Genomic DNA, 25852 nt, shown 5'->3' on the forward strand with positions numbered 1-25852 from the left:
CAAGGCCAAGGGTATTAGCCTGACCCAACCTGTCACTTTAAAAGGGCCCGGGCCACTTCTGGGCCATGAGGAACTTACCGAAGTAATGCCGTCCGGTCCGGTGTGCCGGCTGTTCCCGGGATCCCAGCCTCCGCCCCACACAGAGCCCTTAGGCCCACTGCAGCGGGCTCGCCGGTCACGGAGACCAGGTGCCTTCTGCGTCGGCAGCGTGGCGCCCCTGGAGCCCGGCGCTGCGGGCCCGGGGCTCCAGTTGCATAACCAGTAGAAGGCTGAAGACAAAGCAAGGGGACCCCAGCTGTCAGGAGAAGGCAGATGACTCAGAGCTGCTGGCAGAGATGCTGTAGGAGCCATGGCTTCACCTCCCCGTCTGCTTCAAGTTTTATTGCCTTTGCTGCCAAAAATAGAACTTCACCTCCTGCTTAGATGTGTCATATTGTTCTTGTGCCCCACGATGAATAGCTCAATTTGTTTACTGGAAAAATGGTACCCTCTGAAAGTCAAGATGCTGCTCCTCTCTGGAAAAGCATCTTTAGGTCCTGGTCATCAGCAAGTCCTTTTAAATAGCCCGAGTGACAACTGGCATCTGTGCAGTGATCCGCAGTGCACCATGGGATTTTTATGGACATGGCCTCTGCCCTCCTCCCTCAGTTTGGGGGATTATCATTATCTCCATTTTACAGGTGAGAAGACAGAGGTTCAGAATCAAAGGTGCTTGCTCATGGTTACACATGACTCTACAATGGCTAGTGCCCTCCCACCTCTGACTCGGTTTAGTGCAAACATTTCCAGAGACCCACTAAGTGCCAAGTGCTAAGGGTGCAAGACAAGTTCAATGCATCCTTGCCCTATGCAGTCGTTTAGCATGAAGTGACTCACTGGACCAAGGTCAGGAGACTTGCGCCAGTCCTGGCTCCCCATCTTTCCCCCCAGCTCTCTTGAGATAGGATTGAGATATAACATTATATATATTTCAGGTATACAAGATATGACTTGATGCACCTATGTATAGCAAAATGGTGACCACAGTAAGGTTAGTGAATATATCCCTCATTTCAGATGATTATGTATTTTTTTTTTGTGGTGACACCATTTAGGATCTACTTTCTTAGCAACTTTCAAGTATATAAAACAGCACCATGAACTGTAGTCCCCACGCTGTATGTTAGAGCCCCAGAAGTATTCATCTTATAGCTGGAAGCTTGGACCCTTTGCCCAATCACTATCGCCCCAGTTCCCTCATCCCTCAGCCCCTGGCAACCACAGTTCTACTCTGCTTCTCTGACTTCAGCTTCTTTTTTGATTCCACGTCTACATGATGTCATACTGTGTTTGTCATTTTCTAATGTGTTACTTAGCATAATGCCCTGAAGGTCCACTCATGTTGTTGCAAATGGCAGGATTTCCTTTTTTATGGCTGAATAATATTTCTGTGTGCGTGCGTGCGTGCGTGCCTAATGCTTTCTTTACCCATTCATCCACTGATGGATGTGTAGATTGTTTCCATGTGTTGGTTACTGTGAAAAATGCTGCAGTGAACGTGGGGGTGCAGGTATTTCTTAGAGACAGTGATTTTATTTCCTTTGCATAGATAACCAAAAGTGGGCTTGCTGGATCATATGGTCGTTCTACTTTTAATTTTCTTTGAGGAGGCTCTATACTGTTTTACAAAGTGACTGTGCCAATTTCCATTCACACCATTAGGTGGGAGGTGATATCTCACTGTGGTTTGGATTTGCATTTCCCTGCTGATTGGTGATGTTGAGCATCTTTTCATATACCTGTTGGCCATTTGTCTGTTTTCTCTGCTCAGGTCCTCTGCTCATTTTTAAATCAAATTGTTACTGTTACTTGTTGTTGAGTTGTATGAGTTCCCTACATAATGTAATAGTAATCCCTCATCAGGTATATGGTTTGTGAATATCTTCTCTCATTTCCTGGGTTGCCTTTTTGTTTCATTGATTTTATTTTTTGGTGCAGAAGCTCTTCAGTTTGATGTAGTCCCACTTGTTAGTTTTTGCTTCTGTTGCTTGTGCTCTTGGTGTCATATCCTGCTGCCGCCTCTTAGCTGGCGGTGGTGCCCTGGCCAAGCCATCTACCACCCCAGACTTCTGTGCTTCTGTGTGAGAAGATTGCAGAGCGTCTCTAAGGTTCCTTCCTTTTGTGATTCTGTGAGTTTGGTTTTCCTGGACTTCCATAAAACTCCCCACTGGAGTTAAAATTCTGCACAAATTCCTGCTGCCGAGGTTTCAGTTGGAGCACAAAGGGCCTTATGTAGTCAATCATCCTCTCACAAATGCTGGGTCCGTGCGGCCCGGGCTTAGGGAGGCGCTGGCGATGGGGGCCGTACTATAGCTGCTGCTGGAACTGCGCGGCGGCGCGGGGTTGGGGAGGGCGGAGAAGGCATGGGCCTTCCTCGCCTCCATCTCAGTCCTCCCAGGAGGCCAGCTGAAGCTGCGCCTGCCCATCCTGTCCCGGGTAGCCCTGGTGGGCGGTTGGCTGAGGCTAGCACCTACGAGCTAAGCCGAGACATCCTTCCCCCTGGTTCCCTTGAAAGCCCATTGAGAAAGATCCACATCTACCCAGGCTCTCGCACCTCCGACTGCTGCTCCTGCCAGGGATCCCTTCCTGCATTTGTCCACCTGACAAACTCTTCCCAAGCCTCCCTGTGTCAGAGTTGGCGCCTTCAAATCTGTGAAGACCTTTTCTGACACGCACTGCCCTCCCACTCTCCTGCTGCCCAGGCCCCGGGGCAGCCCCTCCGGGCCCCCTTCTGTACGCTCCCTCGGTTCCAGGGCCCCCAGACGTGGTGTTTCGCGGTGGTGCTCTGGGAGAGACGCAGGGAGGCAGCGGTTTAGGGTCATTAGGGCCTAGGCGAGAAGCCTTTCTTCATCACTTTCTACACACGCACGCCGTTGTCCTGGGCCTCAGCTTCCTCGCCCGCAGCACCGCAGGGACGCGTGACAGTCGCGCTCCGCCCCCTCAGGGAATGGACACACACTTAATCTTCCGCCCCTGCTGAGCCGGGGGCTCCCAGGGAGCTGGGGGACTCATTTCCATCTTCCAGGGCCCGGCGCAGGGGTCCCGCAGGCACACGTGTGTGAAATGAGTGAATATGGAAAGAGGTTTTGGGGTCTTTGATGGAAATGTAAGCTGGAGCTAAGAATGCTTACACAAAGCATTCTGGGTGTTTCTGGCTTATTGAACATGGACTTATTGTAAGTTTTAATAAAAATCTGATCTTGAGATGATCTCATTATTTGCTCATAGATCATTTAGGAGAGAGAAAGAACTGAGACTCCTCCTTGGCTGAATGGCACCCCAGCTTGGCTTCCACCTTTCTTCCCCTTAGATTTCTCCCCGCTCCGCACCCCTCCCCGAGGCAGCCTAGTGCAGTAATACTTTTACAAGTAGAAACTCTATTGTTTAATTTTCTACGCTTCATTTTGGCCCCCAAATGCACCCAGTGTTTTAAACCACAGCTATTATAATCTCGCTACTTTGCAGAACTGCTTTTGTATGTGGAGTGTTGAGATAAATGTAATCATTAGAGAGCTGCTGCTTTAACTGCTCTTCCCCCCCGCCCCTAACGGCAAGCTTTCAAAAAGAAAAAGTGGAAGAAGTAAACATTTTTCTGGGGAACTTTTAAAGGTCAAGAAAACCCTGCTTTCTAAAGTGAGGAAAAGGTCATCTTTCACCCTTCAATTTTTGTCCTTTCATTTCATTTTGCAAAAGTTCTTTGTGATGTCGCCTTAGTCACTTGAGTAGAGATGCATAATTTTCTACAAGAAAATAGTGGGACCAATCTTGAGTTCAGTGCCTATTTCAAAGGGAAATTATGAAAATTGCTCTGCCTGTACCTTCTTTCCTCATCTCCGAAGAAATGAAGAAATCTCTCCTGCTCTGTGTCTCGTTCAACTTCTTTTCTGCGTAATTGCTTCTTGGAGGAGTTCTAATGAAAGGCGACGTGAAGTCGCGATTTGGTTTTAGAAAGATGCTGTCATCAAATTCTCCGGCCTCGTTAACGAAATGATCCTCTTGTCCTTCCCTGTCACCCAAACATGCACTCCCCTCCCCCTCCTCCTGAAATTAACCCCATACGTTTTCCAGAAGACTTAGAAGAGTAGGATAAAAAGATTTGTTTGCCTGGAATAGATCTAATAATAGTGCTTTTCTATTCTTTTGGAACCCATGGTGGTCTTCCATTTTCTTTTAACTTTGTATTTTGTCCTAATTTCAGACTTACTGAAAAGTTGTAAGAACGATTTAAAATTTTCTGCACACCCTTCCCTCAATGCCACATGTTAACGTTTTACCACAGCTGTGCTTCCTCTCTCTCTCGCTCTCCTTTTTGAGAGTAGGTTGCATGCCCGATGCCTTTCCTGCCCTAAACACTCTCTGTGTGTGTCCTAAATAAAAGAATAGTTTCTTTTATAGCCACAGTGTAATCGTCAAAATCATGAACTTAACATTGATTAATACTCTTTTCTAACTTAATAATATTCAGAGTTGATTCAGATTTTGACAATCGTCCCAGTAATGTGTAACAAAGGAAAGTCCTGGCCCACGTCCTGAGCTCAGTTGTGTCTCTTCAGCCTCCTTTAATCTGGAAGAACTTAGTCTGTCTTCGTGGTTCACGCCATTGGCATTTTTGATGAGCACAGGCTATTTAGCAGACTGCCCTTCAATTTGGGTTTGTCTGGGGTTTCCTCATTATTATTAGATGCAGGATATGCATTTTTGGCAGGAATAGCATGGAAGCTGTGTTGTGTTTTTCTCAGGAGTATCATCTCTGGAGGCCCACGATGTTAATGTGTCTTATTACTGGTGATACTAACGTGAATCATTTGGTTAAGGAGGTGTCTGCCAGATTTCCACTGAAAAGTGACCATTCCCCTCTTCTAAGCATTAAGTATCTCGTGGGAAGATACTTGAAGACTGTGTAATATCCTGTCACTCCTCAAACTGCCACCCTCCTGTTCTAACCTCAGTGAATGATTCTCGCCTGAATCAGTTATTGTGATGGTTGCTCAATGGTGATTGACTCCGCCATTCCTTCTGCATTTGTTGGCCGAGTTTCTATTGCCAGAAGAACTTTGCTTTTTAATTTATTTATCGATGCCTGCGCATTCGCATGGACTCGTGGGCTCTTATCTCATTCAGTGGGTTGTAACCTTTTATATCATTATTTGTTTTGAAGCTCAGATCGTCCAAGGTTTGTCCAGGGGAGCGCGGGGCCCTCGCAGAGTCCCCGCTCCTGTTCGAGCGCTCTGTTCCGCCACAGCAGGCGCTCTGGGCCTCTTCCTACGCCCCCTGCACCAGCCTCGGCACCAGCCAGCTTTACAAGCAGCCCTGGCATCTTCCCGGGGGCGGGGGTTGAGTGTGCTCACCTCTTTAGGGGTGTCATTCCAGCGCCCTCTCCCTTTTGTAAAAACATTTTGTGACATTCTCTTTACCGTCCTGAAATGAAGTATTATCAAACTTCATACATAGTTCTTTAAAAAACAAAACAAAACAACTGAATGTCTTTTAAAGGAGCAAAACAAGGAACAGTTCTTTATAATAAAATTCTGTACATTTCAGTGAGTAAATGCTTGGGGCACTGTTGCACTGAAAGACCTCACGTGGTGGTCAGACGCTTGCAGCTACCTGTCACGGATACGTTTGGATGTACGGAAAGTAGGACAATGTGACTGAATGCTCTTCATATGCGCGCTCTCATACATCTACATGCAGGGTCCGGCAGAAGTGGGGCCTGCTTGAATGTGGCTGGCAGGGCCATGAGATGGGTGTGATCGTTTATAGTTTTAATTTGAACCTTTCACCTAAAATGTCACATGGTGTGCTTGAGTGCGACATTGTTACGTTACGGAATTACATGCTAATGATGTTATAATAAAAGATTTTGTAATAAAAAAGGGGCATTATTTGTGCCAGACCCTGTATTATATATAATAGTGTAAATATGATATTAGATAATGTATTTGATGTTTTACACTATTGTTCATATGTAATCACATTACATTGTATGGGTGACTCAGATTCAATAAGCCATGTGCCTTCAGGGATGTGCTGCTTCTAAAATACTGAACAACTCTTGATAAAATTCCAGGGCGGTGGGGGGAAGGCGGACTGTAATTTTCCTTCGATTTACATGGCTGTGGCATTCCTGGAAAATTGGGTGCTCAATTTAAATCACGTGGGAGATTCTTTTTGTTTCTGCGTGACCTGGAGTAGGGCTCTAGGCCACCTCTGCGTTATATTTAAATATGTTTCTCACGTTACGAAGGGGCAGCAGGACTGCCCAGTGCGTTGCGTTGCAGCCTGGCACTCAGGCCCCTGCCCACCAAGTGCCAGTAGCACTCGCCATTCACCGTGACAGCCAGACACACTCCCAGAAACTCCCAGAAGCCTCCCCAGGTGGCAGCACAGTCTCGCCGAGGAACACGGATTGATCTCCATGGCGCAGGAGCGTTTTTCTCTCTTCCTTACGAAACACAAATACTGGCATGTTGCTTAAAAGGTGTTTAATTTTTAACACTTTCCAGATATGTGTCCAACATTACAGGGGTCCTGAGTTCCACTTTACTTTCAGAATGAGGGTGACCCCAGTCTGTCCCCCTGCTGGGATAGGGATGCAGCCTGAGCTCGCTGCACACAGGCTGGTATCCGTGGTGGGAGCAAAGCTGTGACCTCTCCCAGCACAGTGTCATCCTGTAGGCAGTCTTGTCGTAACCCTTGTGCTCCAGGGAGCTTCTAGAGAGAATCCTGGAAACCCTAAGCAGACAGATGCGCCCATTGCAAGATAAGGAAACTGAGACCCAGAGAGGGCAAGGGTGGCCAAGTCACACAGCGAGTCCGAGATACTCCTTAGGCCTAGAGTTGAAGTCGGTACCAAAGGATAAACCTGAGTGGCCATCCAGGCCACTACCCCCGGGTGAATCCCCGCCACACCCGGACAGGTGACCAGGCTGTTTACTATTTTTCAAGGCGATTCATTCCACCATGGGTCTGCTCTAAATTTTAAAATATCCCTGAGTTGAGAACTTTCTCACCCATCCCCGCCCCCTCTGAATGTGGTTTGGCCCCTTTGGAACTTGTATGTTCCCTGTGGACTCTATACCAACCCTTCAGAAACTTTGAAATCGTATCTAGGTCTCCTGAGCTTTCTTAGGTCCAGCCTCTGGCCTTGTGCTCGGCACTGAGCCACACAGGCCTTGTCCTCATGGAGCCTTTGGTGCGGTGGGAAGGCCAATGGTTCACAAGCAAACCCGCAGGCTGAGTTCGGCACCCCTGCTTCCCTTTCTAAGGCAGTGTCGCGGGAAGGGCTTGGGTCCTGGGCCGGCCATACCTGCGCTGACACTGCCCGCAGCTCCATGTATGGCCTTGAGTTATTTCCTTCACTCTCTGAGCCCCGATTCCTCGTCTGTAAAGCCCAACAATGACTCTGCCTCATCGGCTGTTGGCAGACGCTCACGAGATAGAGCATTAACTGAGATCGCTGAAAACCACCCAGCGCCGTGCTGCTCCGTGAATGGCTGCTTCTCGCTCCTGCTCCTTCCCTCCCCCCAGTGCGACAGGCTTGAAGCAACGTCTAGTTATTTAGAAAGCGCTTAAAACTCAGGGTAGAAAGATTTATCAGAGTAAAACCACTCAGACTTATCTCTGCTGCTCTTGGATTTGCCCTTTGTTAGAGAACCAGGGATACTTTCAAAATTATACAGATGAACCGCCACCAAGGAGATCACACCTCTTTAAATTCAAGGTGAAGGCCAAAGAGTTATAATACATATTGACTGGTGTCACTGTTGCCTAATAGCACTATATCACCGTGCCTTAATACACTGCAATTATTATCGGTCGGTCCATATTATAAATCTAAATATAGGTCAGCTCCTGACAATGTTCTCCAGGTACGTTATAATTTTACAAGTGTCCCCCGGTCATGCAAGTCTGGAAAATGCTGGGCCAGAGAGGTTTACTGTAAGCCCCATCACGTGGATGAAGGTAGGGATGCTGTGAGGTAACAACTATCCTTCTGTTTTTTGTACACATCTCTCTGCGGCTGTTAGTTTGTGGGACTGGGTCCTGGTATCCTGGAATGCTGTCCTGTTGCGGTGATAGCACAGCTGCCCTGTCTTTATGGGCCACAGGCATGGTGTCCCCTAGCCAGGGCGGACTCCCCACCGTCACCGTGTCGGGGGTCTCTCCGAGCTGGCGGTGCTTCTCTCAGCCGTGCCTTCCGGGAACCCGGATGCGCCCCTGGGGCACGGGCAGACGCTGTCTCCCCTGTCCAAGGACATGCCGAAGAGCTCGGGCGTGCTGAGAGCATCCGTGAATGAAATGACCTAGTGGCCATCGCTCCTCTGTGTTTACTTCCCTTCTGCTCTCCTCGGGTCATTAATAAACCTGCTTAAAGCTTGGTGGCTCCTGGGTCATGAAGGACTAAGGAAAGAGCCGGCGTCCGTGCTTGGTTCGGAGCTTTAAAGGGGATCGAAGGCCCCTCCTGTCCCAAGTCCATTGTGGTGGGGTCAGTGACTAGTGAGATGCCCCCCAGGGGAAGTGGATTTGGGAGAACAGTCAGCAGAGTCTTCCAGCACCGAGAGATGACCTCCACTTCCTCTCCAATTTATTAAAGAAACAGGGACATTTTCTTAGAGGTGACCACCGAAGTTAAGTGATTGGCCAGAGGTTCGGAAGGGAGTGCTGGCAGAAGTCCCTGTCCAGTGGCACCTGCTCCTGCCGGAATAAAGGGGGCGGGGTACCATGGTGTTTATTTAAGGAAGGATGGCCTACAGGGCTGGCCTTCAGTGGTGCAGCGGGAGCTCCTTTGTAAAGCTTGGCCCAGTGTGGCGCCCAGCCAGCGCTCAGTCGGAACACCGCGGAGCATCGTGGTGATCAAAGGCCCGTGGAAGTAATTCCTGACATGTCAACACCTGCGTGCTTCTCCTTGACATTTCAAGCAGCAGCGGACATCCAGCGCTTGCGGAGATTTGGTTCCCGCTCTCCCGGTGCAAACGATGAGGCTGGCTCACGACTGTCTGCTTCCCCGGCAGGCACTTGGCTGCCCGGCCTGGTTCTCAGAGTGGATTGGTTTCTTGACTTGCAGGTTTCCATGCTGCGTGAGGAAAACCTGTAGTTACAAAGTAGAAAACAGAAAAATGCTATTACTTGTCTTGCAGGATTAGCTCTCCTGCCCGCAGCGACGAGCCTGGCCCAGTGCCTGGCACTCGTCATTCCCGCAGGGGACGGAAGGGCATCGGGAGGGAGGGTGCCTGGTGTGAGGGTTGCAAACTAGGACATGGATGTTCTCACATATTTTTTTTTAAAGCGTGGCATGCAAAGTATGGCAAGCATGCAAGAGACATATGAGGACTGTGGTGAGGACTGAGAGGGGAGAGCTAGGGCTTTTGATTACAATCGAGTCGTATACATTTGGAGGTGAGCTAAAGATTATTTTGCCAGTTCATTAGCAGGAAAGCTTCAGTATTGGAAAAACGATTTTAGCTGGAAGGGGAGCTTACTCAGCAATCGAGCATTGTGCTTGGGCGGGATCAGCCGTGATGGCTTCCGGGATCTCAGTGGGAGACCGTGGGGAGGCAAGGAAGGGCTGTGAGGCCTGGGAGGCCGGGGAGGCCAACTAGGCTGTGGGCCAGACTCCCCTGGGTGGCCCGAGGGAGTCCGAGCAACGGGAGGCTGCCATCCTAGGGGACTGGGAAACAGTTGGGGGTCAGGAGACAAGCCCAGTCACTGAGGGGAGCGCTGGGCTGGCTGTCGGACTCAGGCCGAGTTGGTCTGGGATGGGCCTCAGTAGGGAATCAGGAGGATGATCAGAAAACCAAGGCAGCATGATAAAGTAAAAGGAAATAATAACAAAAATAGGGCTGTGTTAAGTCCAAATGCAAGGCGGTATTTTTCCTAGCAGTGGCCATAGGAACTCTTCCTCTGATGGGGAGGATGCTGAGCCAGGTTAACTCGGTGGCTGAGCTGAGATTTGAACCCAGGGCTGTCTGACTCCAAAGCTTGGCCCTACACTCTGCTGCCCTCTACCAGACATGCAGATACGTGAGGCCGGCGGAGGTGAAGGGGAGCAGCAGGCATCCATGCTCAGGGATCCCCCAAAGCCCTGAGGAAGTAGCCTCAGGCCCAGCAAGCCTGGTCAGAGCCCACGTGTTAGGGGACTCGGGGGAGGGGGCGGTGGGGGAGACCAGGCAGGGCTGACGGCCCGGCTGGTGAGCCAGCCGTCCTTGGGTTCTCTCTCCCCGCCTCGGCTCCGGTCAGGCGTGGAGGGGCCGCCTGAGAGGAGCATGGACAGTCTCACGACATGACTGGTTCCTTCCCATTAGCAAGATTTATCGTCCCAGGTGTGTTCTGGAGTAGCTTTTTGATTGTTCACTGATGATGGGTAGATTATCGCGGCATAAATTTGCTCTTTACTGAAAGCGGGGGCCGTTAAATTGCCTTGACAACACCTGGGTTGGGGCCGAGTCGGGCCGAAAGGCTCCTCTTTGCGGCTTGGTTATCATGATCAAAAGGGCCGGTTCCCGAGCAGCCCCACGAAGCTATGTCGCCTCCCAGGTAAATCCGAGAGCATCTTCAAACGAAAGGGCCGCCGCTCCGGTTCCACCTTTCGGCTGGGTGACTGCAGGTTCTTACTTTACTCCCCGGGCTTCAACGTCCTCATTCTCCCTGCAGTGGAGATTTGAGCAGTAAGGCGATAGCTTTGAAAAGCACTGTAACTTATTGTGGTACCAAATAAACGTGTTGATGTTATTCAGGGCGAGGAGAGAGTGCTTATTCCCAAAGTCTCTTCTGAAAGACTCTTCAGATGTGCCAGTCAATTATGGTAGAAAGAACTTTGGGTTGGAAATCTGGAAATTTTATGCTTTAGTTCTGTCTCTGCCACTAGCTGTGTGGCCCTGGGCAAGTCTCCAGCTTTTTTGTTTGTAAACAGTGTGTGTGTGTGTGTGTGTGTGTGTGTGTGTGTGTGTGTGTGTTGGCGGGGAGGACTCCCTCCTGGCCCGGTGGGGCTGGGGGTGCAGACGCAGGCAGGGGGCTGCGGGCCCTGCTCCGGCAAGAGGAGCCCTGGTTGGCTTGGCTAGAGCTTTGCATTCCTGCAGCAACCTCTCCCCTTCCTCTGCCTGTTAAACAAAGTTCTTACACCTCAGCTGCTTTGAGTTTTCCCAAAGCACAGAGTTGTCATGGGAAGATCACAGACCTTTGACTCTGATCATCTTGGTTTCAAACTAGAACTTTGTGCTCGTTGGCCGTGGGGCCTGGGTCCTGGGACCGCACCTCTCCGAGCCTCCCTGTCCTTGCAGGGCCGTTGTGAGGAGTCAGTAACCCTTGGCTGGGCGTCACAGAGCACGGAAGACGTGTTCCACAGTGCGAGCTTTCCCTTTCCCCTTCTTATCATTGAAATACTTTTGTGTCTACAGAAGATGTTGGTTAATCTGGCAATCTGTCAACTAGGGATACACAAACTAACGTCCCTGGGTTCATAAATGCTGTGGTAATCAAGGTTTGTAATCACTTCATTTTGGAAAATGTTTGTTGAGTACTCACTCTGCTACCTACTGGGAATGGTGACTAAAACAAGGCATGGTCTCCATCCTCAGTGAGCACATCGTCAAATGGGAGAGACATTGTCACAATAAATAATAACAGCAGTCGTGGCACTTCACATTCTTTACCTTTTGTAATCCTCACAACAACCCTGTGGCAGAGGTGTTACTATAGCTCCCATTTTCCAGATGAGCAGACTGAGGCCCAGAGAGGTGATGAAGCAGCCCGGATTATGTAGCTACTAAGTAGCAATCATGCTGGGCTTCCTAGCGCTGGAGGCAGCCTAGCGTCAGCATCCGTGCTCTTAGCTTCCATAACATACTGAAATGTGTAGCTGTAATACAATAGAGCTCTCAACTTAAAGTCGCATACGTAGCTCTCTTACAGTGCGATAGAGGGGTGTGTGGGAGGATTAAATGCCGCCACCGCGGGAGCACAGAAGACGAGCGTGGCTCTCCTGCCTGGGAGGTTATAGGCCAGGAGAGGATTCTCAGAGGGAGCCTCTGAGCTGGGCCTCAGACGACGTGTCGGAGTCCTGCAGGCAAAGAAGGGGGAAGAGGCCGGCGGAGGCCGAGGGAAGCCCACTAAAGGCACAGAGGCATGGAAGAGGGCCGGCGGGAGGGACAGGAGATGAGGCTGGGGAGGGAGAGCTGGCTGCCAGGAAGGAGGGCCTTCTGAGTCGAGCCGCGCCCAGGAGCTGCCTGTGAGAGGTCTATGGGAATGATTAACATTAGTGCCTTTAAACTGTTCAAGCAAACCCAGGGTACCCACCAGTGATGAAAGGAGCAGCGCTTTTGTTTTGTTTTGCCACGTAGGGTTTTTTTTTTTTTAACCGGGATCCTTGCAAGCCAGGGAGAGCTGAGAATATTTGACCACACAGTGCCAGGTCTTGCCGCTTTGCCGCAGGCGTGGCTGCCTGCACTCAGATCCTGATTTGGCGTCCTGGCAAGTTACTTAACATCTGCGGGCCCTCATTTCCCTACCTGTAAAACAGGGTTGTTGAGGGTTGAGTGAGATAGTATGCCTAAAGTGCTTCAAACAGCACATGACCCGTAGTAAATGCCTAGTTGGTGCGTGCTGACGTCGCTGTTGTTGTAGTGATCTGGTCCAGCAGCGAGATTTCCAGTGCACTCCTCTCTTGACCCGCCCTCTGTCCTCCAGCCATCGGGACTGTTTGCAGTTTCTCAGACGTATGCCATGCCCTCCTGCCTTTATAAAACCCGCTGCAGCAGCATCTTACCTGCCCAGTCCTTCCTCTCAACCTCACCTGCTTTGTGACATCTGTTTGTCTACCCAGAGGCTTGTGTTCACTAAGATCTGCTCCCTGGGCCCATGAGGTGAAGGGCCTCGGTGGCTCAGATTGGACACAAATTCAGCTGAGTGATAGAGGATGGCTCTAACTGGCTTTGACCTCCTGGGTATTGGAGACATGGTATGTCATCAGAAATTGTCCACTTACCTGCCCCTCACTACTAATAATACTTTGTGGTTTGGTATTCTGGTTGCTGAATCTCTCTCTCAAAATATTTTAGCTTGTGTCCCCCTGATGCCCAGCTGACTTCCTCAAGTGCATCATAAATCTCCCGTTCGGCTCTGCTCTTGCAGATTATCCCGATGCACCGATCACAGCGGCTCAGGATGAACTCTCCACTGGTGAATGTCACTTGAGTGTTCATAACACAGCCTTCAACTGTGGTGATGTTAAGATAAATCACTGTTCAGAACCTGTTTGCTGGCGGAAGCCAGGGACCTTTGTGTGACCCCTTTATTTTATAGGTGAGTGCAACAAAGCCCGGGAGGTGAGGTGACTGTCTCAAGGTCACACAGTCAGAGATTACCCGATTAAATTGGGATTAGCCAGATTTTCTCTCTTTTGCATCAGTACTCCTTCTACCTCGCCAAAAGGTATTTTTTTTAATTAAATTTTTTTCAACTTTAAAAAAATTGTGGGAGAATATGCACAACATAAAACTTACTAACATCTTAACCATTTTAAAGTATCTGGTTCAGTGACATTGGGCACATTCATACTGTTGTGCAAGCATCACCGCCATCGTCTCCAGAGCTTTTTTATCTTCCCAGACTGAAACGCTACCCATCGAACACTAACTCTCTGCCCTAGTCCCTGGCGATCACCATCCTACTTTCTGTCTCAAGGAACTTGACTCTTCTAGGTATCTCATGTAAGTGGAGCCATACCGCATTTGTCCTTTGGCGACCGACTTATTTCACTTAACATAATGTTCTCCAGATTCATCCGTGTTGTATGTAGCAGGTGCCAACATTTCCTTCCTTTTTAAGGTTGAATGATAATCCATTGGCTGTACATCCACGTTTTGTTTATCTATCCTCCTGCCGAGGGGCACTTGGGTTGTTCCCACCTTTGGCTATTATGAGCACTGCTGCTATGAACAAGGATGTACAAATATCTGTTCACCAAAAGCTGTTCCATATACAAATCTTTATATTTAGAGTCACTTGCTGCTGCCTGCTATTGCTACTAATTTCTTTTCCTAATGGAAATTTTGGAAAATACAAAAAAGCACAATGAAAAATATAAAAATCACTGATTTTTTTATGGTGTATGTTTCCAGGATTTCATATTCATGTTACTTCAAATTTTAAAAGTTTATGCAAACTGAGAGAATTTAAACAGGTAGGCCAATCGATGTAGTAGGGAGAATACTTAAAAATATTTAAGACAGAAAATATGAAAACTGAAGGTGACCTTGGCCAACCCTGGCATTTTAGAGATGGATTCATCCAAAGTGTGATCTTACCTTCACAGTGCCACAGCTGTGTAGTGGTGCTTAAGGCCTTTTTAACATCTAAATAGAGTGTCTTGCTGCTAAGAAGAGCCAAAATTGTGCAGAGGGTTGCTGGGGCGGGTGTGCCCCAGTGATATTCCTTAAACGTCCACTAGGGGGCAGTGAAAGACACATAAATTTTTTAATAGGCCTGATGCCTGCCTGCCAAGCAATCAGTCCACCACATCCTCTGTGTATCTCTTTCAGCCATCAGTGCATACAGTTACAAGATAATGGCTTTCACATCCAACAGCAGGTTTGGGTAAAAATGAAGATACCATCAGCTTTAGCCTAAGTGCAGGTCTTTCTCCTGTTCGGCCTCACATCACTGTGTAAAACTTCATTCAATATGTTGATCCCAGATTGTATTTTTATTGAACTCACACTGGTCCAGTGGCTCTCAAACCGAGTGAACACCCGAATCACACTCATCATGCTCTTCCCAAAATACGCATACCCAGGTCTCTTCCTTGGTCTATTAAATCAGAATTTGGGGGGTTGAGGCATAGTTACAGAGACTATATTTAGATTCTGGTCCATGACTTCTTGCTAAGAACCAATGTATTAGTTTTTAACTTTAATAACTGAGGGAAAAGGGTCACCCTTGAGTTAAACCTCAGAGGAGAATGAATATGAAGTTCTGGAAAACCTTTCTCCCCTTTAAAAATAGAAGTCGCTGAAAGGTCTAGTGACGGCAGGACCACATTCGGCACAGCGAGGCGGCTTTCCCGCAGGCTGCACCCAGGGCCCCGATGGAACAGCCGGGACGGGGCGGCCCTGGCAGACTCAGGCGCTGCGGTCCCAGCTCCAAGGAGGCCGTGCCCAGGGGCTGAACTTGGCGGCGTGAGGGCAGCTCAGAGACAGTACTGTCCGCTACGTCCGGAGAATCTTCCCTATAGTTTTCAGGAAAAAGAGACCTTTAATTTTTTGTATCAGAGGTAAAAATGGCCCAGAGAGCGTGCCATCAGGCCAGTTCTCATCCTAACCACCCCCCAGCCAGTTACGGGACCCAAGGCAAGTCACGTCACCTCTCAGCCTCAGCGTCTGCATTTGAGGTAGAGGGGACTGGGCGATGTTGGTCTCCGAGGATCATTCCAGTTCTAAAAATTCAGTGATTCTGTTAGTATTAATAATCCTGATTTGTGTGGTGCTACTCTAGCAAAGAGCAGAAGAAATAGCCAGTAATGCAATGAATGGCAGAGACTATTGACCATGTAGTTTAATTTATTTAAGGCATATACACTGGATTCAAAGGAGAAAATATTGCTCCTGATAATATATTAAACTGTTAGTATCTTCAGCATTGCAGAAGCTTTCCAGAGGGAGAAATTGCCCATCGGTGCAAACGTGACATCCTTCACTTCCTGATCTATAACTGCCATTTCTCCAGCACATTTATATTTACTGTAAAGGGCCAAATGTATGAATGCTTTGGATGAATATTAAATAACTACACATAAACGTCAAGGTCATGGTTGCGAGAAAAGCTCCCTGGAAGGCCCGGGGAGGCTTGCATTGATCTCTGGTGAGGTTCCATTCTCGAATCCTGCTGACAAGGGGAAACAATTGATGTGGGCCATTATTAAGGCTTTAAGTGTTTCTCCATTGTTAAAGATCTTTTACAAGCCTGGAGTAACTGATAGTGCCCAAGGAATTGGCAAAAGCTTCACTTAGAAATATAGGCTGGTCAGAGAGATAAGTAAAACCCAGAGTGCAGACGTCCTGGGTTGGGCTTAGCGGCAAAGGTGGAGGCGAGGGCAAGCTCAGCTCTCGGGCAGGCCGCCTCCCTAGGAGCTACAGGGTTCAGAATGGAAGGCCGGCCTACTCTGGCCTCCTCTGCGCTGCTGAGAGAGTGACTTTCAAACCCACCTTTAAATTTCCTCCAGCTCCCTCCCCTGTGAAAACCTTCTCCCTGGCCTTCAGTCCGTCCATGCCCCGTGACCACATGAAGGATATGACAAGGGTCCGGGGCACTGGGCGAGTATGAATTATGCAGACCCGGAGCTCCAGACCGACTGTCTGGACTGGCCAAGCGTCCTGGATAATTATGTGAGCATCCTGCTGACCTGGAGCTGGGAAGAGAGCAAATATTATAGATGACGGAATCCAGTTTGAAAAACATCTCAACAGACTGAAGGAGTGGCTGGGTCCTCTAGATGAACCTAATAAGACTTATAAATGATCAAACTAGCATTTCCCCACACACTAGCTCCGTGTTTGGTATTGTGCGTGGCCCTTTGCACATTTTAGTTTACTTCTTCTTTACAGCGACCCATAAGGGCTGGTTTTACATTCCCGTTTTTAAGATGAGGAACCCGAGACATGGCAGTACCGAGGAAGGCACGAGCGCCTTCGAGTCCAGGATCTAGGTTCCGATCCCAGTGCCGCCCCTCTGTTAGCTGGCGAGTTACTGCGTCTTTGAAGGACAGCCCCGGCTAGGCTTGATGGCTGCCCGGGTCACGTCCCGTGGGCTTAGCCCTTGGCATTTATTACCTCATTCATCCTCAGAACAGTCTTTCTCCTCTTACAGGTAACTTAAGTCACTTGCCCAAGGTCACACAGTAAGTAGCAGGGCCAGGATTTGAGACCAGGCAGCCGAACACCACACTCACGCTCTTAACAACCGATGCACCATGTCCTCTTTTCTATATCATAAAAGAGAGCCACCGTATTTCCTTAGAGGAGACAACTTATGGAAAGCGCCTACTATAGTAGGTGGCGCATAGCGGGCACCCACCAATAGCACAAGATGGTCACTGCCATCAGTTACATGTCTTGTTCAGAGTCATCGCTAATAACCGGCAAACATCTGGGATTCGAGCCCAGGTCTCCTGACTGCTAATCCACTGCGCTCCCGCTCTCCCTTCTGGAGGACGAGATTGAGGGCAGCCCCAGGCCACCGTCTCAGTACCTAGTGCAGTGTTACCTCCCTGGCAGGTGCTCAGAGAGTATCACACAGGCAGGACTCATTTTGTAGCTCATTCACCAAACCTTTGCCAACGTCCTGCTCTATCCTGGGAGTCCAGAGAGGAAAAGGACATCCTGCTGACCCTTATTCTCTCCCCCCAGGTTCGAATGGTGAAAGACGGTAACCCCTCCTGGAAGCCCACTTTCATCGTGAAACCTGATGGTGGTTGTCAGGGGGATGGAATCTACCTCATTAAAGACCCCAGTGACATCCGCCTGGCGGGGACCCTGCAGCGCAGGCCGGCGGTGGTCCAGGAGTACATCTGCAAGCCTCTCCTCATCGACAAGCTCAAGTTCGACATTCGCCTGTATGTCTTACTGAAGTCCTTAGACCCCTTAGAGATTTACATAGCCAAAGATGGACTCTCTAGATTTTGTACAGAGCCGTATCAGGAACCCACCCCCAAAAACATGCACCACATCTTTATGCACTTAACCAACTACTCGCTGAACATCCACAGTGGTAACTTTGTCCACTCGGACAGCACTAGCACGGGCAGCAAAAGGACTTTCTCAAGCGTTCTTGGTAGGCTGTCTTCCAAAGGCGTCGACATCAAGAAGGTCTGGTCTGATATCATCTCCTTGGTGATCAAGACCGTCATTGCCCTGACTCCAGAGCTCAGGGTTTTCTACCAGTCGGACATCCCCGCGGGGAGGCCCGGGCCCACGTGCTTCCAGGTAACGTCGCCAGTCCCGGCCGAGTTCTCCACCTTGGCCTCCTGTAGGACGAGGGGTGGCTGGAGGGGAGGTGGGGGAGTTGCTGGTGTGGGTTTTGGTGTTAAATGGGGTCCAACTTGCTGCTTTCTATTTGATAGCTCTGGGATTTGGGGTAAGTTACTTCCCTTTTCTCAGCTGTAAAATGAGACCAGTAGTACCTCCCTTAAAGGATTCTTGTCAGAATCAAATGAGATAACGTATGCAAAGCACAGCGCCTGCCACTCATTTATTCATTCTTTCTTCTGGCTGTGTTTGCCCCTGGCCGCGTGGGGGGCCAGGCACTGTCCGAGGTCCTGCTGAGACAGTGAGTCAGGTCCCTGCAGGCTGAGGCATAGGGCCTGCTATTGTGGGAGACAAATGATCAAAAAAGTAATTAGTACAAAGTATCACAAGTGCTAGAATGGCCCATCTAATGGCGGGACCACCTCACGTTTTCTGGGCGGGACTGAGGGTGGTCTGGGAAGGCTTCCCAGAAGGCAGTTGAACTGGAACCTGAAGTAAGGCTTGGATGGAGCAGGCAAGGCAGCAGGGCTGCGGGGGACGAGGTGTCCTGGGGTGAGGGGGAAGCGGAAGTGTTTCAGGATCTGAAAAGGTGCGGCCTGGTTGGAGGGTGGAGGCAGGTGAGGAAAGATGAGGTGGGAGAGGCAGGTAGGGGCCGAGTCATGGAGAGCCCAGGGCAGTGGGGACCCTGGGGGGTGCTCGCAGGGGACCGATGCACTAGGGTTTGCGTGTCACCCACAACAAACTGGGTGCAGGGCGGGCAGGGACTGAGGCAAGGTTGAGGGTAGGGAGGTGACTAGTGAGCTGGCTGTTTTCATACAGACAAAGGATGATACTGGCTTGGATTATGAAGGTCTTGGTGGAGACGGAGACAGTAGATCTGAGAGTGACTGAGGAGCTAGAGTGGCTAGACATGGTCATTGGATGGGGCTGCAGGACAGTGGAGAGACGGTGGCAGTCAGGGAAGGGGAAAACCAAGAATGAGTGGCATGTGGCTTAGCCTCTGGATGGATGGATGTGTAGAAGCTACTAGAAGGGGACGAGGCTGCCGGGGCGGGGGAAGGTCAGGAGTTGGACTTAAACATGCTTTGAAGTGCTTATGTGACATCCAAGTGGAAAGTTTGAGTAGACAATTGGACATTTGGGCCTGGAGTTCAGGAGTGAAAAGACTGGGCTGAAGAGAAAGATGGGGAACTCACTGGTGTTCAGACGGCAACCGAAGCCATGAGAGGCTGCAGAGTAAGATGAGGCCTGAGAAGCCCCCACAGGTACCGCCATTTAACTCAGGGACAGTCGAAGGAGAGGAACCCAACAAAAGAGACCAAGAAGATGTGGCTTGAGATACAGAAGGGACATTAGGAGAGGAAGTGCCCTAAATCCCAGGGGAGGCGTGCTTGGAGAAGAAGCAAGCAGGGGTCAGTGTGGCAAGTGCTGCTGGAATGTCACGCAAGACCAGACAGAAGCTGTACCTTGTGCTTACTGACCTCAGCGAGACTTGCCTTCAGTGAATGACAGGACAGGGGTCAGGGTGTAGTGGACTGAGTGTGGGAGGGAAGGAAAAGGGAAGGAGGGTAGAGCATTCTCCCAGGGCGTTTGGCTGCAAAGGTGGGGCGGGGCACGTGATACACCAACCCGATGCACCAGATACACCAGAATCGGAAGACGATAAGAAGAGGTACCTCTGGGACCCTCTCCATCGAATCTTTAAAATTACCTTGTAGCAGCTGTATATAAAAAAGAACACGTGAATGTGTCTGTACGCTATGAGGTGGAACAACAAAATAAGCATCCTGAACCGACCGCCCAGCGCAAGGTCCCGCGACCGCGCGGTTCCCCTTCCCATTTCTCCACCCACCCCCTCGCCCCGGGGCATGTTACCCTGAATTTCATGTTTGTCGTTTCCTTGCTTTAAAAATACTTATAGTGCCCATGAATGCATCCCTAAACAATATCCTGTTTTGTTTCTCTTGCTTTTGAGCTTTAAAAAAACTCTGTTATGAAGTATGTAGACTTCTGCAACATTCTTTCCTCACATGTGCGTGTGGGCGGTTGGTATTGTTTTGTTGGCACTGCTGTTTATCCCATTGTGAACGTGCACAATTTGTTTATCTGTTTTGATGTCAATGACCATGGGGGTTGTGCCTAGCCCTCTCAGGCTGTGACAGGAAAGTAACGGTGTGGCACAGGAGCTAGGGGAGGCAGTGGGGCAGCTGAAGAAGAGGCTCCTCCCCGGGGGCAGACCCCCTTCCAGGGAGGCTACCCTGGGGCTGGGCACCAGGCAGCAGGCTTTCCAGGCAGGCGGGAGGAACCCATTGGAGGGAATTCAGGCAAGACCGGTTCCAGGAGGGGTAATTGCCATGCAGAGATCTGTCCTTAGGCACTTGGGCCTCAGGCTCTGGCTCCCAGGCAGGATGTCTGGCTCCGCCATCAGGCATGTGGCCTAAGGCATTAGAAAGTGTAAAAGGGCAGAACCTGGAGGTAGAACCAGAGAAAACATGTCCCCGGGAAGCCATCAATACGTTAGGGCAGAGGAGGCCGTTGCAACATGGAGGCATCCAGGGGTCATCCCAGGGGACCGTGCGGTAGCCTCGGTTTGACAGGGACAGCTATTCCAGGAGTATCATGTGGGCCTGGCATGCGTGGCCAAGCCACAGAGCCCTGGCACAGTGAGAGTGCAGGGTGGGGGGCCAGGCGGCTGTCTTGCCATGGGCAGGCGGCCTGGGGCAGCCGTCGGGCGGAATCCGAGAACTGGAGGGCAGACAGGCAGGGAGCCACTGGTTTGGACAGATCACTTCTAGCAAATGGAACCACAGCCCTGTGACCGTTTTCCATTGCATGGCCGCATTAAATGCTTCCAGGCCTAGGGTCAGGGGAGGAGGACAGCACCAGAAGTAAACTCCAGGGGGCGCTCTTCCTCTTCTCAGCTGCATGACCTGGGGCCTCGGTTGCTCTGTGAATCACCTGCACTCACTTCCCTACCTGCCTCCTTAGAAGCACTGAGAAGTAGGACAGGTGGAAAGGCTTTGACAAGCTGGAAAGTGTTAGGTGTTTGAAATGTGTTTTACCACACCTTTCATATTCACAGTGATTGAGAAAATATTATTCTTTTCTCCTCTGGAGTCCTCTCTTGCTTTCTTTGTTCATATCACTTGTTAAAAACTCTTGTTAGTGTGAGTCTCAAACACCTGAACTAACATGGAACCCAAAGATTTTCAGGACAGCGTGTAGTTCTGCCATCGACTTGCTGTGTGATGTTGCATAAGTCACTTAACTTCTCCGGGGCTCAGTTTCCTCAAGTACCTCACAGGGTTGTTGTCTAACCCCCAGGAGATAAAGATTGTGCAGGATTTTGCAAACCATAATAATGTCCTGCGTAAATACAGTACAATAAACTCTTTCTTACTGCGAAGCCGCTTCTGCTTGTAGCTTGGGCCGGGCCCAGACGGCAGCATTCCGGGGCACAAACCCTGGCCAACAATGTTACATTTAGCTTAGACATGTGACTGTGACCCCTTTCCAGTCGTAGCCACAATAACTACTTGGGAAATGGTGATGGCCCGTAGCAGCTGCGGCACAGCCCAGGCTGTGGGCAGGCTTCCTGTGACCCGTTGCCTGGGCATGTGACTGCCCTGTCATTCTGGCCCTTCCCCCGCCGTTGCCCAGGCAGCCCCCAGCAACACGTCCCCATGAGTCCCCTGGAAGGCAGCAACGTGACCAGGGCTTAAACAGTAAGGTCCACCTGGGTGCAGGTGATTCACGTGCAGAAGTGCACATGCCGAGGAAAGGTTTCCAGCTCAGCTTTCCAGAGCATTCTACCCCAATTCCATTGGTGGGTCTTCGTCTTCCTCTAGCTCTGAGTCTGATTCTCTCCCTGGCCGTGCCCCCTCCCCCCGATGTCTGGAGGAGACACCGCCTGTAGATCCTACGGTGCTTCTCTTTCTTCGCTGTCCTTGTGACGCCCCCCTTCTCCTTCAGCCCCAGACACCCCACAGGAAGCAGGCAAAGGAACAGCCTAGTAACCATGCGAGGGCTTGGGTGTCATTCTCAGACACCCTGAGTGTGAGCTAATCCCAGCTCCTCTTTCCAGCACCTCCAGCTGGCAAGCTTGGCAAGTGAACCCCTCTTTACCTCAGTTTCCTTATCTGCAAATAGCAATCATAGTTGTGTCTACCTCACAGACCTGTTATGAGGTCCAATGAGAGAAAGCCTTGTGGAACATTTGGCATAGTACTAAGCACATAATAATCACTTAATAAATGATAGTTTGTATTATTATTTCATTAATTATTTGTAACAACAGTCCTCAAACTTGCCTGCCTTGGAGTTAAAGGAAACCCGGAAGTTGTCATATTTTAGAATCATAAGGGAGCACCTGTGTTCCTAGGAACAAGTTTGAGAACCAAGTCCTCAGCCTAGCGTTGGTTGCCTCCCAGCCTGGCCCCAGCCTCCCTTCCCTGTACCCTTCCTGAACCGTAGGGGCCCGCCAAACAGAGCCAGTTCCTGTCTCTTGGACATAGTCTGTGCTTTCCCTGTTCCACCTGCTTGTTCTCTTCTGTTTTGACCTGCCATGCTCTCGTCTTTCCTTACATTAAAAAAGAAAAAAATCCAATGCCTTCTAACAAAGTGTTGCTCAAATCCCACATTCTCTGTTAAGCCTTCCTTGACCCCGCCTGACATTTGGTCTTTTTTCTTCCTTTGGACTCTAATGGAGTCCCCAGGTACGCACTCAGGCAAGCCCTGAGCTAGCGGTGGGACATGCGGTTATGGATAAGGCACAGTCCCTGCCCCTAAGAGGTACACACTTGAGTGGGGAAGTCTGACATATGGAAAGTACAGTCCCTGTAATAAATGCTTCAGGAGGGCACATGCACGGTGCTGGGAAAACACAGAAAAGGGAGTCACTGACTTCGCCCCATCCAGTCAGGGAAGGCGTCCCAGAGGAGGAGATGCTTAAGCGGGAGCCTGTGGTGTGACGAATTTACCAAGCAGAAAAAGGTGAGGGACACCATCCTCTCGTGGCTTCCCTTCTACCTCACTGGCTGCTGCTTCTCAGCCCTTTCTTCTGTGTCTGTCCATGTTGGAGAGTCCCAAGACTCAGTCCTTGGAAAGTTCCCCAAAGGATCTCATCTAGCCCATGACTTTCAAGTATCAGTTATATCCCGTTGGCTCCTAAATTTGAATCTCTAGTCTTGACCTCTCCTTGAGCTCCAGACTGGTATAACCAACTGCCCATTTAATCTTTCTTCTTGGATTTCTAGTGGGTATCTCCCACTTGACATGTCCGAAATTAAACCCTTGATTTCATACCTGAACCTACTCTTCCATTGTCTTTCCTGCTTCAGTAAATGAATAGCATTCAGTGACTCAGACCAGAAATCTGAGTCATCCTTAGTTATTGTTTTTTTTCTCCTTTATATAGCCAATCCATAAGTAACTCTTGCAGATAGACTTTAAAATATATCCTGAATGTAACCACTTCTAACCAACTCTACTGCTATCATCCTTTTGCACTTGTACCACAGTAGTAGCCTCCTAATTGATGCCCCTATTTCCACTCTTGCTAGCTATAGCCTATTTTTCTCACTGTAGCCAAAGTGATTCTTTTAAAACATGTCAGATCAAATTACTTCCCCTGCAAACTCTCCAATGGCTCTCTCATTGCACTTAAAATCCTGGCTCCTTCCCATGGCCTACAAGATGCTACATGATCTGGCCATTGTCTCTCTATCTGACCTCATCTCCTACCACTCTCCCTCTTGCTTGCTCCTTGCTGTTCTTCAAAAGTGGCCTTTGTTCTTATTGTTCACTTAGCCTGAAGTGCTTTTACTTAGCTCGTCAAATGACTTATTTGCTCACTTCATCCAGTCCCTGTTTACATGTCATCCCTTGAGACTTTTTTCTGGTCATGATGGAGTAACAAAGACTAGACCTATACACCCCCAAAAAATACATCAAAGAAAAGAATGACTGGACCTAACCTCCCCCAAACAAGTATACTACCGGACAAAATACATAAAATAAAAGTTTTAACACTTTGAACAACAGACAGCTCAGCACTGTGATCCCTGAGGAAGAGGGTAATAAAACTGAAGGTGAGTCCCACAGCGCCTTTGACTTTCTGTTTGGGACAATTTCTGAAATATGGACACAGGGAGAGAAAGCCTAAAGAGAGCCTGTAACCTCAGCAAGTTGAGGAGCTGGAGATCAAAGTTTGGGAAGGCTGAGGTAGCTGGACTTCTGTGCACAGAATTCTGAAAATAAGGGAGCTAAGTTATATAATGATATATAAAAATTGTAAAGAAAATATGAGCTTAATGAAGAGAAAAATGGAAGCTTAATATTAAAAAGAACCAAATGGAACTTCTAGAGAAGAAAATACAATATCTAAAATGAAAATTTCATTGGATGGGATTAACAGCAGATTAGACCCTGAAGAAAAAAATGATCAGTGAACTTGAAGACATAGCAGTAGAATCTATCCAAAGTGAAACACAGAGAGGAAAATGACAGAAAAAAAATAAATGAACAGACCATCGGTGACCTATAGTACAATAGCAGGTGGTCTAACATATGTGTAATTGGAGGTCCTTGAGCCAAAGAGACAAGGAAGACATAGAAAAATGTTTCAAGAAATGGCCAAAAATTTCCAAATTTGACCAAGAAAAAAAAATATATATATACCCCCACAATGCAAGAAGCTTAAGAAACTCCAAGTAGGATAGACACACATACACACATGTGCACCCATCAAGGCTTGGAATAATCAAATTGTGGAAAACCAGTGATGATAAGAAAATCTTAAAAGCAGCTGGAGAGAATTAAAACACATTATAGTCAGAGGCACTAAGAAGAACCAAAAAGTTCTCATCAGAAACTGTGCAATCCTGAAGACAATGGGATGACAAATGTCACCTTCTTAGAGAAGACTTCCCTGACCATTCTAAAACACCAAACCCTCCCTTTCACCCACTGTACTACACTCTATGTTCTTACCTTGCTTTAACTAACTTACGTGTGGTACTAACTTGCATGTGGTATCTCTCTCTCCACTAGAATGTAAGTTCCAAGAGAGCAGGATGTTAAAAACATCCTTTGCCTTGTTCACTGCTTTATCACCAGTGCCTAGAACAGTACCTAGTATTTAGTAGGTGCTCATTAAATAGTTGATAAATAAAATTGTCTTCCAGGCAATATAGTATAAAAGCAGAGAGGAGTAAAGCATCCTAGAACTACAAATAGCTCAGCACAGTTGGAGCCCAAGATGTGCAATAGTGAGTGGGAGGAAATAAAGCTGGAGTGTGAGACAGATGGCGGGTCATAGAGGAATCTGTAGGACTTCATTCTGTAGGCAGGGATTTCAGGCAGAGGAGTGTTGATATTCTATTTGTATTGGGTTGGCCAAAAAGTCCGTATGGTTTTTTACATAAAATAAAAGACACATTTTTCATTTTCACCAATAACTTTATTGATTTGGATATTTTGAGTATGTTGGCTATCTCTTGGGTAGTATAACATAGATTTTTCTCAATTAATGTCTTGATTTGATCGCTATCAATTCAACTGGTCTACATGACTATGGAGCATTGTCCAGCAAGAAAGTTCCAGCACAAATCTTCGCAAATCACTTTTTACATGTTGGGTCAGTCGCAGCACCTTCTCCATATACTACACAAATTTTTTTTTTAGAATTCCAGTTGCATTTTTACCTTTATTGAAATAATAAAGCATAATATGCCAAAAATGTATATTTTCTTCCATCTTCAGTATTAAAATAGCTACACAAAAATTCACAATGCAAT

At 48.7% G+C, this 25852-nt stretch overlaps 1 protein-coding gene across 2 annotated transcripts in view; it reads left to right on the top strand.

Annotated features, from left to right (window-relative positions):
* TTLL11 (tubulin tyrosine ligase like 11) overlaps positions 1 to 25852 on the top strand; it is a 186767-nt gene that overhangs the window by 47060 nt on the left and 113855 nt on the right. For both annotated transcript variants that reach the window (XM_054584443.1, XM_054584444.1), the window contains exon 4: positions 17439 to 18014. In XM_054584443.1, the coding sequence (XP_054440418.1) occupies positions 17439 to 18014 (576 nt within the window). The remainder of the gene's footprint in view (positions 1 to 17438; positions 18015 to 25852) is intronic.

This window comes from Pteronotus mesoamericanus, unplaced genomic scaffold, assembly GCF_021234165.1.
Source record: "Pteronotus mesoamericanus isolate MK-2021 breed Mesoamerican mustached bat unplaced genomic scaffold, CSHL_Meso_final contig_78, whole genome shotgun sequence".
In the NCBI taxonomy this organism is placed as follows: domain Eukaryota; kingdom Metazoa; phylum Chordata; class Mammalia; order Chiroptera; family Mormoopidae; genus Pteronotus; species Pteronotus mesoamericanus.